Here is a 14,996-nt window from a genome sequence, read left to right as displayed (position 1 = left end):
ACTTTGGGAATCTCTGATCTACAAGATGGTCTTCGGCCTACGTGTCAAATCCCATATTATGGAATGTTATATAAGATTTTTCGTAAAAGCATTCGTAATAAAAATAATTATTTCACATATAAGAAAGATCAGTAATTATCATAATATTTATCAGTAATTATAGGATTGATAATATTGTATAAAAAGTAAATAAAATCATATAAAAGTGTATAATTTAAATTTAAATGATATATTTCTAATATTTCCAAATATTTGGATTTACAAATTAATTAATCATAACATAAATACAGCAATTTTTTAGTTTTGCTAATTTACATAACATTCGCAATTTTCTGCTATAATATCTCACTCCGGTCTCCTCTACGCGAATACACATGTGCATGTATAATTAGCCTTATTAGTTTTATTAGCAGTGCCATGCTTATTACGTACGTAAAAATACGCGAGTCAGCAATCATATAAGTACATATGTCTAGTTAAGAATCATTGAATTTCTATGTATTCTTATTTATTTTGAAATGGCCATACTTTTCTTTCTAGTATAAGCAGAAAAACGTGAAAAATGTCAAATACGACAAGCAATATAAACGATATTTAATCGTTCCTATTTTAATTATTATTAAATCTCAATACTCTCTGTCCAATCCATGCCTAAATTCTCTTCCTCCCAAAAAAAATTTTTTTTTTTAAATTTATACAACTACATAAACAAAGCGCGCAAAAGTTTTAAATGATAATCAGAATATAATAAGAATTAAATAATTGCAAATAGTATCATTGCATTTTAACCGCGCGAGAATATTTTAATGAATCTCTTGAAACGTTCGCGTTGTCGCTAATAATTTTCGGCGACCGTGACACGTAAATAAACGCGGGCAAGTAATTTTAGTCCTTGTAGTAAGATCTGCTGAATATTTTGGCGAGAGAATAGAGAAGAGATGCTAAAAAGGGAGAGAGAAAGAAAGAAAGAGAGACTAAATGCCCGTCCTTCCTTCCGGAAGAGGAAGGAAGATCGCTTTTAGAAATATGAAATACAGCAGGGCATTTCGAGAACCGCGATGTATCTAGAATTGAATTTAATCTGTGCATATTCGTAGAAAATCCGATTTTTCGCAAGTGTTATAAATGATTTCTCTCTTCATCCTCTTTACACGTTCGCCGTCTCATTCTTAATTCGAGATGCAGTAATGCGCACTATTGCGATACATATAAAGGAACCAGTTATCCTTAACTTTAGACAAAAGCGCGCGAGATTTATTGTTAATTTTATGCCATAAAATGCAAACTGAAATTCAACCCCTTTCTGGTAATTTTTATGTTGTCATGTTAGCTCTTATATAAAATGTTATCGAAAATATTATCAATTTATATTTAACTTGTAATTTACATTTCTATTCCACATCAAAATATTACTTCTTGTTATGATAATGAAAAAGTGAAATGTCAAATGGTATCACGCGATCGAGTTTTGCGACAGGTTTACCAAAAGTTGAAAAACCCGTATGAAGATGAAGGTACGAGCCGAAGTTTTCAGGTAGCATGAAGCATTTTTAGATGCGTGAGGGGGACATGAAAGACGAACGTTGTGATGCTGGACGGCATTCCCGTCACAAGGGTAAACTATGAACTAGAAGAAGTTTTCGAATGCCCGCGAAAAAGAGTTCAACGTATACATCCCGAAGTTCGCGAAAACTGGATTTTACTGAACGACCATGCACTGTGCCATTATGTAGTTTTAGTTATGGAGTTTTTAGAGTTAAAAGCATCCTAGCATCCTTTCTTAATCTTCATATTCGTTGAATTTTTCATTTTACACACAATTTCTGTCTAATAGGAAAAATTAGAATAAAAGAAAGTTAAATATGATCAAAAAGCTATAACTAACATTCTCGGAAAGGTTTTTTGAAACGATTTCTGTAACTGTACCACATGAAACAAAAATAATAAGACTCTAGATTCTCCAATCCAGTTACTATATTAATTAAAAACTCGAAGAAAACGCGTTAACGTGTGTGTATATAAAACATAAAATTCCAAAAGGAATTTTTAATAATTTATTCTTTTTACGTACATAGTCAATTATATCGCATAATATCATTAACTATAATATGATAATTAAAAACAGCATAAATTATAGTAACTTTTAGATTATTGTACTTATAGCGATCTAATCGTTCAAAAAAAAATGTACGAAATTATCATTAATGAATGATATCAATTTGAAAATCTAAATCGCGAATAAAAATATTTAGAAGGCTTTATCAAGCGGACAGAAGAATCCTAGGAGGATCTCCACAGGGAATCTTGAGAAAAGCCATGGACATCCTCTTCCTGAAGAAACTTACGTTCCTACGAGTTTCCTTTTGCAAACTTTTACCTTGACCCGCGAAAACGAACGAACGAACGAACGAATGAACGAAGCTGGTGAGAACGCGCGCAACTGGTTGGACCAGTGAGTTTCACGACGCTTTTAAACGTCGGCCGAACTTTTCCCGACGCGAGCTTTCGGGCATCGCGACGTCAGGGGACGCCGCAATTCCGCACGACTCTTCACCGAGAAAGAGAAAGAAAAAGAAAGGGAGAGAATTAAGGGAAATCGATGAAAAGTCTAAAACGAGTCTTTCTGTTACAATTTGCACAAGCCGTTTCGAATGGTCGAAAATACGTGCAGTATAATAATGCTTGTAATTTTTAAGCACGTACACACACTTTAATCATATATATAATTTTTATAGATCTATTTATACTTCTCGTTTATATGTGTGTGTGAATGTAATAATGTAAAATTAACTACTAATCGGTTCATTAAAATAAGCTATTCATTTCAGGGTATTTATTATTATTATAAATTAGTGTAGCATCTATTTTAATTTAATGTGCAAACAGAAAATTGTTATTGTATTATTTATAAGAATATATTCGTTTCAACTGTTTCCCAAAACATTTTTTATAAATAAGTAATTTAAGAGTCGCAAAATCAGTATATACATACATATATATATTGCGTTATTTTTGTTGTATAAAATCTGAATTATTAAAAAAAAAAAAACATGTTCTAGTTATCTTGTATGGTTGAAAGCAATATTATGTTCTAGATTTTAAAATTATACATCCAAGTCAGTTGTATATGTGTTGTTTATATAATGTACGCTGCTTGCATAAATAGGCGCTTTCATATGTAAATTCAGTTTATATAAATATCTAAAATAAAACGAAAGAAAGAGAAGTAATGTATATATAATACATAACTCCTCGTTAGTTTTCATATAAATTTGAATCTATTGTAATAAAAAAATCTTAATTTTATAAAAAATCTGATATTAATTTAATAAAAATTTTGAATCTCCTTTGCTTAAAAAGAACGCTTAATATACGATAACATAATGTCGTAAATTAAAAAAAATAATTGTAAATTAGTTTCTTTTTTATTTTGTTGAAATAAAAATTTTATATACACATAAAAATAAGAGAAAGTAAAAACAGTGCATAATCACTATAGAGAAAAAAGAGAAATGTTTTTAAAAAAAGAGAGATGTTTTTTTATTTACATTGTGCTTTTTTACGGGCAATATTTTGTGTGGAATACATAACGTTTTAAAAATAGCCAGGTTTGTAAATGTATTTTTTGGCTAATTTTTTCTTAGCAAAAATATTGAAAAATAAAATATTAAAACAAGGAATTGAATTCTCTTTACAAATAAAAATAAATAAGAAAACCTTCATTTAATGTCGAGGACTTTGCTTTAATAATAATTTAATTTAAGATATTTAATAATAAAATTATGAAAGTAGTATTTGTGTGATGAGATCGGCGTAATGTCTAATCTAATATATTATATAAAAACATATATTTAATTATATTATCAGTAGGGAGATTATACATATACAGTCTTTAGTCATCCATACAAAAAACAGACTTATAAGTGCGTGTGTGTAGCCAAAAACATCAAATATATCAAAAATGCCAACTCTAATCATATAATTAATAAAATTGTAATCAAATAGAATTATAATTTGTTAAGCAGGAAATAAATATTCGAGACATATGTGCGCTAAACATAGAATAAAGATTAAAATTGGAATATTATTTTATCGATCATTATTTTTTTATTTGCGTACATTCGTGATATCGAGGTTGTCTCTAAATATATCCGCGCGACTTCGTTGATTCTATTAGGTATCTGCGAGATATTCACGGGATCCGATCTATGATATTTCTATAAATTAATAATAATTTCTTAGAACTTCTGTTTTGAATTATCCACTTAATTCAACCGTGCACCAATTTAATGAACAATTTAGAAAGATCAGTTTCGGTTTCAAATTAAAACAAAATATTTCAAGAAATAATTTAATTTTCGGTTAAGCACAATTCTTAAAAATTCCCAGTAGAAGATTAATATATCGGTAAACTATATATATATTATATATATTTGTCACTGTAGTTTTATTAGATTATAACTTTAAAAACGAGAAACCATATGCTTCTTGTGGTATGCATTGAAATAAATGAGTTTTCTCGCATGCTACTTCTCTCGCATTCTACGCGAGATAAACTTATAAAACATTCCGCAAACTTACTTTTAGTTTTTCTTCATTAATAAATAACCACATAATTTAAATGTGTCTTATACAAGATATAACTAAAAAGTTGAGCAAAATTTTAATTCTCGTACCTCAAACATACAAACTGTTCTATATCAATATCTAGAAATATTTCATTCAATTCAATATTTCATCTCTCTCAAGATAATAATTGTTTAAGTTAAAATATGTATCCGTGAACTATTATTAAAAATCGCGAACCAATAGAAAAATTCACATACAGATTTGCAGAAATATATGTAATACATATTTTAATGCAACCTGAATATGTCAAGTTTTCATACTTCAATCTGAAGGCCATTTTATGTCTCTAAGAGAATTGGCATAAAATTTTCTTTTAAACTACTCTCTCAAATACATCTCTAGTATAAAATTCATGAGAATTAAAGAAACTCATTTAGAATCAACTATAAATTAATAGCACGTAAATCAAATATTTAGTTAACTGCACTAATTTCATATCATTGTTTTAATTAATTTGTTAACAATGCTTAACAATCCTTTACTTTTTAAACTTTTATTTGTTGTATATATAGATTTAAATATTTTTTAATATATTCAACATGTAGTTCTATCTTTTTTAGAAAGATTTTTAGGGGTTTTACTAGAGTTTATGAGCAATATTAATATCTATTTACTTTTTTTTATCGCTATCGATATATAATAAAATCCCTGACAAAATATTAAAAAAAAAAAATAAACACACGCCAAATACTCGATATCGACAACAATATTAATATGATGTTACAAAATATATTAATATATACTCTCTCTTTTCCAATATCTTTATGTAATATACTTCTATTTATACGTTATTTAATATATATTTAATATGTATATAATTTTAATTACAGCTGTTTAACGGCTAAAAATTTATACTTATCATTATCAACATTATACAAGTAAAGTATTGTTAAATTTTCTATTACTGTATTAATTCCTAAGATATTCTAATCGAAATTATGATCGATAGAAAAATACTGGAATAAATACTAAACCTAGTCACAGTCGGCCTATTATTACTTTTATGCTTTCTCTTTTTGTATACAAAATCTTTCCAAATTTAAAGATTGCTATAAAAATTTACGGTTTCTAATAACGTTATAATCCAATATTGCTATAGGCCAACTATTGCTATAGTCAAAAGCTTTAACTTTTTTCTCGCAAATTCTCGTTAGATTGAGAACTATCGAAATCAACAAATACGATCTCGGCGATTTCGGCTTGATATATCGCAAGTCGCAACCGCCTGCTCAGCCGCGGTCAGTATCGCCCGAAGGAACGAGTTGTCCCTCCGGGCAGGGAGAGAAAGGCCCACCCCCGTCACTCGCTTCTCTGGCTTACAAGCGGAGAAAACCCGTGAGGGTTGCGAACGCTATTCAACCGTAACAAAAGGCAATCACCATAGAAGTGGTGGCACTGAAACTAGCAGCAGTCATAAGTTATCGAAATCACGTCGATAATTCGCGGAGATTTTCGCGAAATAAACTCTATTGGTGCGCTGGGAAGTAAATGAAAAGTGCGCGAAGTGTGATACAAATTGAATTAATTATAATGTAACAATAGCAGCTGAATTTAAAATTTTTGGGGGTTAAATGAGTTGAAATCTTAGTTATATCTGTCATATTATCATTGTGAATCTAATCGGTGCTAATAAATAAATGATAACAAAGTTTGATTATTTCACTATTTTTTTATATAAAATACGTTTATGGTATTATATATAATTAATAATAATTTTCTATTTTTCTTTAATTCGTGCATTCTATTTATTAATCCTTTCTAAAGTGATGTTTGCCCACAGAGATGCGTTTATTCGAGTTTACTTGAAACAAGAATTGCCCCATTTTTGCATATACACGGTGCTCACTCAATTGTTTATCAAACATTGCACCAACTACGATAGCGCAACAATCAGTTGAGAATTTCTCGATATAATCCCGATGTGCCAGAAAAAGCGATATGGGTTGTTTGAAATTTTTACGCAAATCCGTCAAATCCGCACCAATGTAAAATTTCGAACAAACGAAAGATTCGCTAATGTAGGTATTGACGATACATTTACGCCACATATATAGATAAGCACGTACAAAAACGGATACGTCCGTCAATAAAATTATTTTAAAAAATGCACCAAATGTATCAGCAATTTTATGCGAAGGGAAGAGGATATACACAATCATCGTCAATTTCTGCATGTTCGTTCACGTTCAATTGAATGCTCGAGTATATCGAGTGTCATTGATATTCGTTCGGAAATGCACGAAACTACTCGGGAAGCCTTAGAACTAATTGTCGTTTGTTCCCATACAGATTTTTAAGAGACGTTTTGTAATATTTTATATTGTTCGTGTAATAATAATGTAAATATAATGAGAATATTGTTTCATGTTTAATGTGCAATTTTATACAATGTAACTATATTACATCTAAAATAATAACTGATATGCTTTATCGAATTTTCTAAAATTGATTACATTAAATGCATTTCTTCAATTTTAAGTGAATATTATTTTAAGTGAATAATTTGATCAATAATACTGTTGACTTTACGTATAAAAGTAATTTAAAAATATAATCTATTCACATATTGTATACCACACATATACAATAAATATAATTCAAATAATAAATTTTGTTCAATTTCTATCTAATAATTATATTCTCTTACATAGAATATCTTAAAAAGCAGATTGATAAAAGCATTGCAGTATCAACGGATAAGTAAACGAGACCTTGTTAGATAAATAAACTTTAATTAAACATACGATAAAAATGTGTTACAATATTTTTAAAACACAATTATCACATGCATTAATATTATCGCTTAGATAGCCATCAATAATCATTCACAAAAAATCCAACAACTCCTGATCTTAGCTTTTGAAACAACTTGTATATCGATGTAATCTAAACGCTTGGTTAAAATTTTCACAAATCCGCGAACTTCCGCCCTTTCCGCACGAAATCTCCGCACGAAGACGGCATGCCGTCATTATCCGAACGCGAAATATTGCAACGCGCTGAGGGAAAACAGCGAGAGGGTGGCCCGCTGCATCGATCGAGGTTAATATCAGGGGGGGGGGAGGGAGAAAGAGAAGAGTGAGGTAGCTTACAAATTGCACTCTCAATTTTCGTGAGGAAGCGCCGCGCCGGCTGGCCGGCGTTGCGAGCTGCAAAGCAGGTTTTATCGAGTTAAAGCGGAAACGAAGAAGGAAACCCGAAAGGAAAAGAAGAAGACCGGTAAGAGAGAGAAGCGCAGGGGGCAGGTCGATGAGTGGACCATTAAATCGCAGCACCAGCAATTACATCGATCTAGCCCGTGTCTGATGATGTTGATTTAAGTTCCAGAAGGGGCGCCGAGTGGGTTTCGAGTCGTTTTCGGATTTCGCGAAGGGAAATTAAGCGCGAAGAATCACTAAGATACGTGAAGTGAAACGGGCATATCAAAAGAAACAAAACTTTCTCGATTTTAGCGTAACGTAGTAAAAGAATTGAAAATTCCGTTTAAAATTTTTTCACTTAATTTATATCTATACTTCATAGATCGTTTTAAAATAATAACTTAAAAATTTTTTAGCTTTAATAGCATAAAAAACGGTTGGTAATAATATAAACGATTTATATTTTATATTATTTCTTTACGTAGAAAAAATTTTATCTAAAAGGGATTTAATGACACAAACATCGAGCGGAATAAATTTGAATTGAAATTAATGTATATATTCACGCGATGGGTGATGAAACAGGAGAGGAGCTACTGTAGATAGTTGTAGGAATACATTTATGTAGATATAGTTGTTAAAAAGGACAAGATTAATTAGAATCAATGTCTTATTATATCGTGTTGCACTAAGTTGCGGTGTGTCGCTAACGATAAGTATTAAATGGGTTCGCGATTACAGTGTTACATATAATGTTACGTCACAGTTGCCCGACGATTTTTCATCGCGTTCGCATAATTAAACTTTCAATGCGACGCGATAGCGATTGCGTTTTTGCAATGGACACTTCGCGTCGGCAAAAAGATCGTTAGCAGATTCCGGAAGTGCTATATCGATAGTTTATCGATTCTAATTTACCGGAAAGTCGTTATCCAACAAAACCCGAGTATCTGGGATTTATTTAATAATTATGAAGAAACTTATCAATTTGCGCTATTTATGCTAAATCGTAATAGAATTAATGTTTAAATTCGTAAAAATTAATTTATTATTATTATTTAGTTTATATTGAATTTTCAATTTATTTTTTATCATTAGTTTTAAAGTAAAAAATATTTAAAAGGTACGAGGAAGAGAGAGAATATTATAATAAAAGATAAATAATTGACCTAGCTAGACACATAAAGAATAAAAATGGAACCGGTATAAAAATGACTGCTTTGAGAAAGAGCAGAATAAGATTCGTAGAATAGTTTCTTGACGGCATCGTGCGCTAAACTTTACGCCATCGTGGAACCTAAAGGATGTCATCGTATAATTAGACAAGTTAATTACAGCGAAGTACGTAATAAGCACTGACTTTAAATTAACCCACGACAACCTATACTTGGCATAAGTCGAACAAAATTCATGTTCGAAGTACGTTTTTCCGTTTTGTACCGTACTTGAGAATACTGATTACATCTTTTCCCTATAATATAATATTATATTATAATGACAATAATATTATATGACTCGTTAATTATTTTTGATATAAATTAAAATATTAGGTTAAAATATTTTATCAATTAAAATTTGTGCTGAATACTCATAGTAAGTGTCAAGAATAAAATGCGTAAAATAACGATTCCAATACTAACAATTAAATGTTCACAGTGCAACTGAAAAGTAAAAGATCGTATATTAATTAAAATATCCTAAATATTGGCAATAAAATTGAAACAAAAAATATACAATAATAATTACAAGAAGAGTAATTAAACGCGCGCGGCGGATCTGAAGGATAAATAAAATTCCGGACCTCCCGTTCCATATCCTGCACGCACTTTGACGCAGTAAGAACTCGTGAAAGCGTCCATTACTCAGATATTAAACATATTCTTGGCACTTACCCGCTTCTTGCTTATGCACAAGCTGAATTTCGAGCTAATTTTACCTTGAAGTCGCTCGTTTTCGCGAATAGTTTCGATTAATTGCGCCGCTCATTGCCAACATTGCTCACTTACCGTAATCTGAAACAAAAAGTTAAATCAAATATATTAAATATATAATAAACAAATAAATAAATATATATATGTATACATTGATATATAATATACATGAATATACACACATACACACACAAAGTTAACTATAAAAATATTAATTTTAATTATTTTTTAAAGTGATATTGCTTTACTTATACATTAGTAGATCTTATATTTTCTACTATAATTTTTTAATAAAATAAATTTAAACATTTTGTATATTATTTCAACTTGTTATAATATGATAAATTTAAACAAAAAAAAAATTATTTTAACTTTACTGAAAAGTTTGTAGTTAGCCAGAAACAATATTGACAAAGAAAGTTCAGTATCGTACCAATCCAAAAAAATTTTAAATGTTGCATAAATGTAACTCATTGTCAGAAATATAATTATCTCATTAAGGTTGAAAAAATGATCTTACATGATAATACAGCGCTACAATGGCAAAAATATAATTTTAACTAAATAAATCGTTATCTTCGAAATATACAAAAATATTTAAAAAATAATAAAATAAAATTGATTGTTATTTATATAGATAAAAAAAAAAAGAAAAAAATGCGGTAGGTAGAGTTTGAGATGATAGATTTTACAAGCGCACGCGAACACACACACACACACACACAGATAAAGCATTCACTTCAAAATTAAATAAGCGTAAAACAAATTTTTTTATCTCTTGTAATTTTTTTATAGATTATAATGCCATTCATGCGAATAATTCGATTATTCTGCTAACTTCTATCGATTATCCTGTACATAGGATGCACTATGCAGTATTAAAAAAATAAACGCGTTGCGCGGTAGGCACTTATATCACACGAGTGCACTTTCATCGCGATGCACTTGGCGTATCGATGCCATTATGGAGTGAGTTTTTACGCGGCTTTACAGCGCGTTTTTAGTGAGAGATCGGAGGGTTGTCTTGCATTACATGTTCATAAGTCGGCAGTATATGGCGTCAGATAAAATAAAGTGCGGTGCACTTTAGTCGATGAAGACGAAACGCGAAAAACTCATAGTGATGTAACATTGCTATATACATTGACGATCGGCATCTTTCGATATGATACTCGTTTTAAATAAATGCTTAAATTACATACACAACATCACATCACTTAGATAATTTCAATTAGTGTTATATATAGTTGTTTAATGCTTTATTTTTGCTATGTAAATTAATTTTATTAAAGTTTTTTATCAAAAATATCACCATTTCATAAATTATATTTTAAGGTAAAAGGCAAGCGTTTTTATTTTCCATGCATTTTATTCTTTGTTATATCTGCAGTTCTCTTACAACGTATTGTTGTCCCGTTACAAAGATGTTAAAAATGTAATAAAATCTGTAAATATGTATGTGTGTAACTATTTTAATTAAAAATGTAATAAAATTATAATAAAATAGTATACGATAAATGCAACATCACATAATCATAGAAGTCATGCTCAAATCTATAAAATATACAATCTATCGAGGATAAACGCGCGTGCTTGCTTTACGATTATAAAATATCTTGTGTAAGAAATAACTCCCGCAAAACTAGAAAATACGTGTATAAAAAAATTAAATTATTAAAGAAACTAATGTGTATATATAATTTGCACACTATAATTTACTGAAAATTACAACACACATAAAATTATTATTCTCGTTCCAAAATTATTCTTGTTTGCGACGTTGAAATTCAAAAAGAAAGATCAAAATATTATAAATCTTTTTTAATAGCTCGACTTTTTATGTGAAATAATCTAATACTTAATTACAATAAAAAAGCTCTGATAATAATTATAACGTAAAGAAAACGGGCTAGTTAAAAGCCTGGCGCGGTAAATAATACGTAAATTTCTTGATAATTATGATTTTATTCGAATAAACGTTTCGGTCTAATATTTTGAATCATCTTCAGCATTGAACTGCAGCGTATGTGCCATACCTCGTGATGAATTTCTTGCTGCAGTTTAATGCTGAAGATGATCCGAAATATTGAACCGAAACGTTCATTCGAATAAAATTATAATTATCAAGAAATTTGCGCATTGCTTACCGCGCGAGGTTCTTATTTAGCCCGTTTTACGTTATATGAAATAGTCTAGAAACACATTTTCTACAAAAGGCAAATTATATCGCCCAATTCCATTTTATGTACTAGATATTGTGATGGAGCAAAACGAGAGTTTAGTTTGAGTTGCGTTAGTCAATTCTCGCTTCGACAAGCAGCTTCATATTTGTAAACGCGTTGATATTTTCGATCGTCATAAAGCAAGCGTAATACCGTGTGGAATTGCAAAGTGAGAGGAAAAAGGAACGAGAGAAAGAGATTTGTGATTTTGATAAAAAGATTACGCGTCCATTTTAATCGAACCGCGAGATTGCAATCGCGGGCGCAACGAGCTATCGAGTTTTCCGCAAAATATTAAATGCAATGCGTATGCAATCGCATCGACGATTCATGTTACAATTGCATTTATTTTTATGGCAGCGCAGGAACATCTCAGATCGTAAACAGTTTTGATTATTCTGGTGAAATAAAAGAGAAAAATTATTAAATGATACAAAAAATGCTTTGACGGAAAATATCTTGTTGTTTATTTTACCCGCTTTTATCCAAATTTTGTACGTATTCTTTCTTTTTTATTTTAATGTAATAAATTTACTTCTTTTCTATTACTGATGATAAAATAGATTTCTTCAATTTCAGGTATTTGCAATTCAGACGCGGGCGTCTTAGATCGCGTTTGGATAAGACGCATGCAAAAAGCAGTATCTATTTGCGTCAGAACGCTCTCGACAGACCGGAAGGCAAGCCTCGAGCAATCCTTCCACCTACATTTAGGAGGAGAGATGGTTCTTCTTCACGCGCGTTTACAAGGTGGATCGTATGCAAATCTCTAGCGGCTTAATTACGCGACACGCCTACTATATGAGCTCTCGGATTGCACGTAACGCGAACCGGAAGCCAATATATTTAACTGACGATAAGAAGAAACCCTTATTCGTACATCACTGCTCGCTCTTTCACAAATGCTTAGATGCCGATCGAAGAGATCGAGTGATTGGGGAATCAAATCATCAAAAAATCTTATAAATTGCAGCAATAAAATCATTATTTTTATTTTAATAATTTATGTTTATTGTTAGAGTATATTATGTATATTGTTTTCGTTTATATACATAGATATTTTTAACTTGCTGCATTTTATAAATTATTTTTCCATCATTAAATAATTAATTTAGAAATACATACAATTATATTGTTAACATGTAATAATATTAACAAGATTTATTAAAAACTAAATTTTTGCTCTATTAGCTCTTTTCTACGAGTCGATCAATATATCACGCTGTCACGTAATGAACGTTTCTAAAGCATCACATGCGAATCTTACATTTATCTTCCTCCTTTCAGTCGACTAATCCTCGACGAGTGGCTCACTCATTTAAAGAGAATAGCGTTTAGATTTCCATGGCGCAACAATATTTGTATTTTCATGACATAACGCCAAAATGTAGGAGAAAAGTTGACAGTAAAACAGAATGACAAATCACGCCCGGATATTCGTTTTTAATCCTTCTGCACGCGATAAACTGTCGGAAAAACATGGCAAAACTAGGATATACAGCAAAGTTTAAATGTAATCTACATATGTTTTCCAATACAACCCTTACAATACAATAATAATTATTACGAAATATAAATTATTACAACACAAAATAATTATAATTTGAAGAATCAAATGATCGCTATGCAAGGCGACATTAATTTAAATCGTAAAATGTAAATGAAACAAACTTCTGTTTATCTCTATATATATTTTTATATATATTATTTTTAAACATATGCATAATTGCATGTGATTTATCTGCGATTAATAAAATATTTTCTTTGAATAATAATGTGCAATATAAAAATATATAAAATATATGACCAATATTAATTATTTTAAAAAAGAAAAAGTTTTTTTTTAATATAGAAATAATGTATATATTGCAGGTTTTCATAAAAACAATCCTTTCATAAAAAGGCTTACAATTAGCCGCTTGAATCTTTGTGTACCGACGTTTCATAGAAAGTCTAGGCTTTCTGAAAAAGCCCGACACATATACATGGTTTTTTATTTAAGTTTGTCTTTTTTTTATTTTGATCATTTTTTATATTTGTTGAAATTGTGAGAAAGAGAGAGATAATTTTTTAGTACTATTTATAGCAAAGTTGTTATAATCAATAAATGTTCCCCTTCAACTTATATTTGATTCTATATTTTATAACTTTTGCTTTTAAATTAATGTTTTTTAAAATCATTTTTTTCAAATTATTAGAAGTATTTAGATGGATTTATAAAGATAGTTTATCTTACATAACTTAATATAGTTAAAATAGTTTATTTTATATAACTTAATATACATTTATATGTGTGTGCACGCGCATCTGTTTAAATATATCAAAACCTGGCAAAAATTATTCTCTCACATAAAAAGATTAATATCTTATTAACTCTATAATAATGTATGATAAAATAATAAAATCAAATTTCTTTTTTTACATGTGCGTGAAAACGTCCAAAAGATAATCGTCGTCCAATAGAAAAACGTATAAAAGATACTTCTGATGCGTAGTAAGCTTTGCCAGTAAGAGACTTTATTCTAAGTAAATTGGTTAATTTGACATTTTGCAGACGTTAAATCTAGCACTATAACGTGGCATTGCAATTTAATTATCAAAGTTATAACGATTATAAAAATTAACTCCTTTTTATTTTATCCAAAAACGATTTTAAAACTAAAGAGTTTCTTTTTCTCTATAAATAAAAAAAAAATATAAAATTTTTTTCTCTGACAAGATATCCCAGCATGTGCAGACAATATCTTAAGAATATCATTTTGAACAAATCTTTGAAATTGGAACAAATCATTTAAAATTAATCTTTTTTGACAAAAATATATTGAAGAAAGAAAAAAAATCATCCTTTCTCGCAACTTTTCAAGTTCCGTTAAAGATATCAAGAATGCTATTAAATTCTATTAAACGATAAAAAGTATGCTTCATTATTTATTTGCATCTCTAAAAGAAATTTAACTCATAATAAAATTTGTATCCTATGATTCAACGTTCAAAAAAATTATATTATCCTATATCTTTATTAACAAAAATCGATCTTAAATATCACAATAAATAGTTATATATATATATATATA

General features: G+C 29.5%; 1 protein-coding gene across 2 annotated transcripts in view; it reads right to left on the bottom strand.

Annotated features, from left to right (window-relative positions):
* LOC115235427 overlaps positions 1-14,996 on the bottom strand; it is a 195,402-nt gene that overhangs the window by 118,484 nt on the left and 61,922 nt on the right. For both annotated transcript variants that reach the window (XM_029807223.1, XM_029807224.1), the window contains exon 3: positions 9,776-9,781. In XM_029807223.1, the coding sequence (XP_029663083.1) occupies positions 9,776-9,781 (6 nt within the window). The remainder of the gene's footprint in view (positions 1-9,775; positions 9,782-14,996) is intronic.

Source organism: Formica exsecta, unplaced genomic scaffold (genome assembly GCF_003651465.1).
Source record: "Formica exsecta isolate Colony F162 unplaced genomic scaffold, ASM365146v1 scaffold222, whole genome shotgun sequence".
In the NCBI taxonomy this organism is placed as follows: Eukaryota; Metazoa; Arthropoda; class Insecta; order Hymenoptera; family Formicidae; genus Formica; species Formica exsecta.
This window is presented reverse-complemented; position numbering and strand designations above follow the sequence as displayed.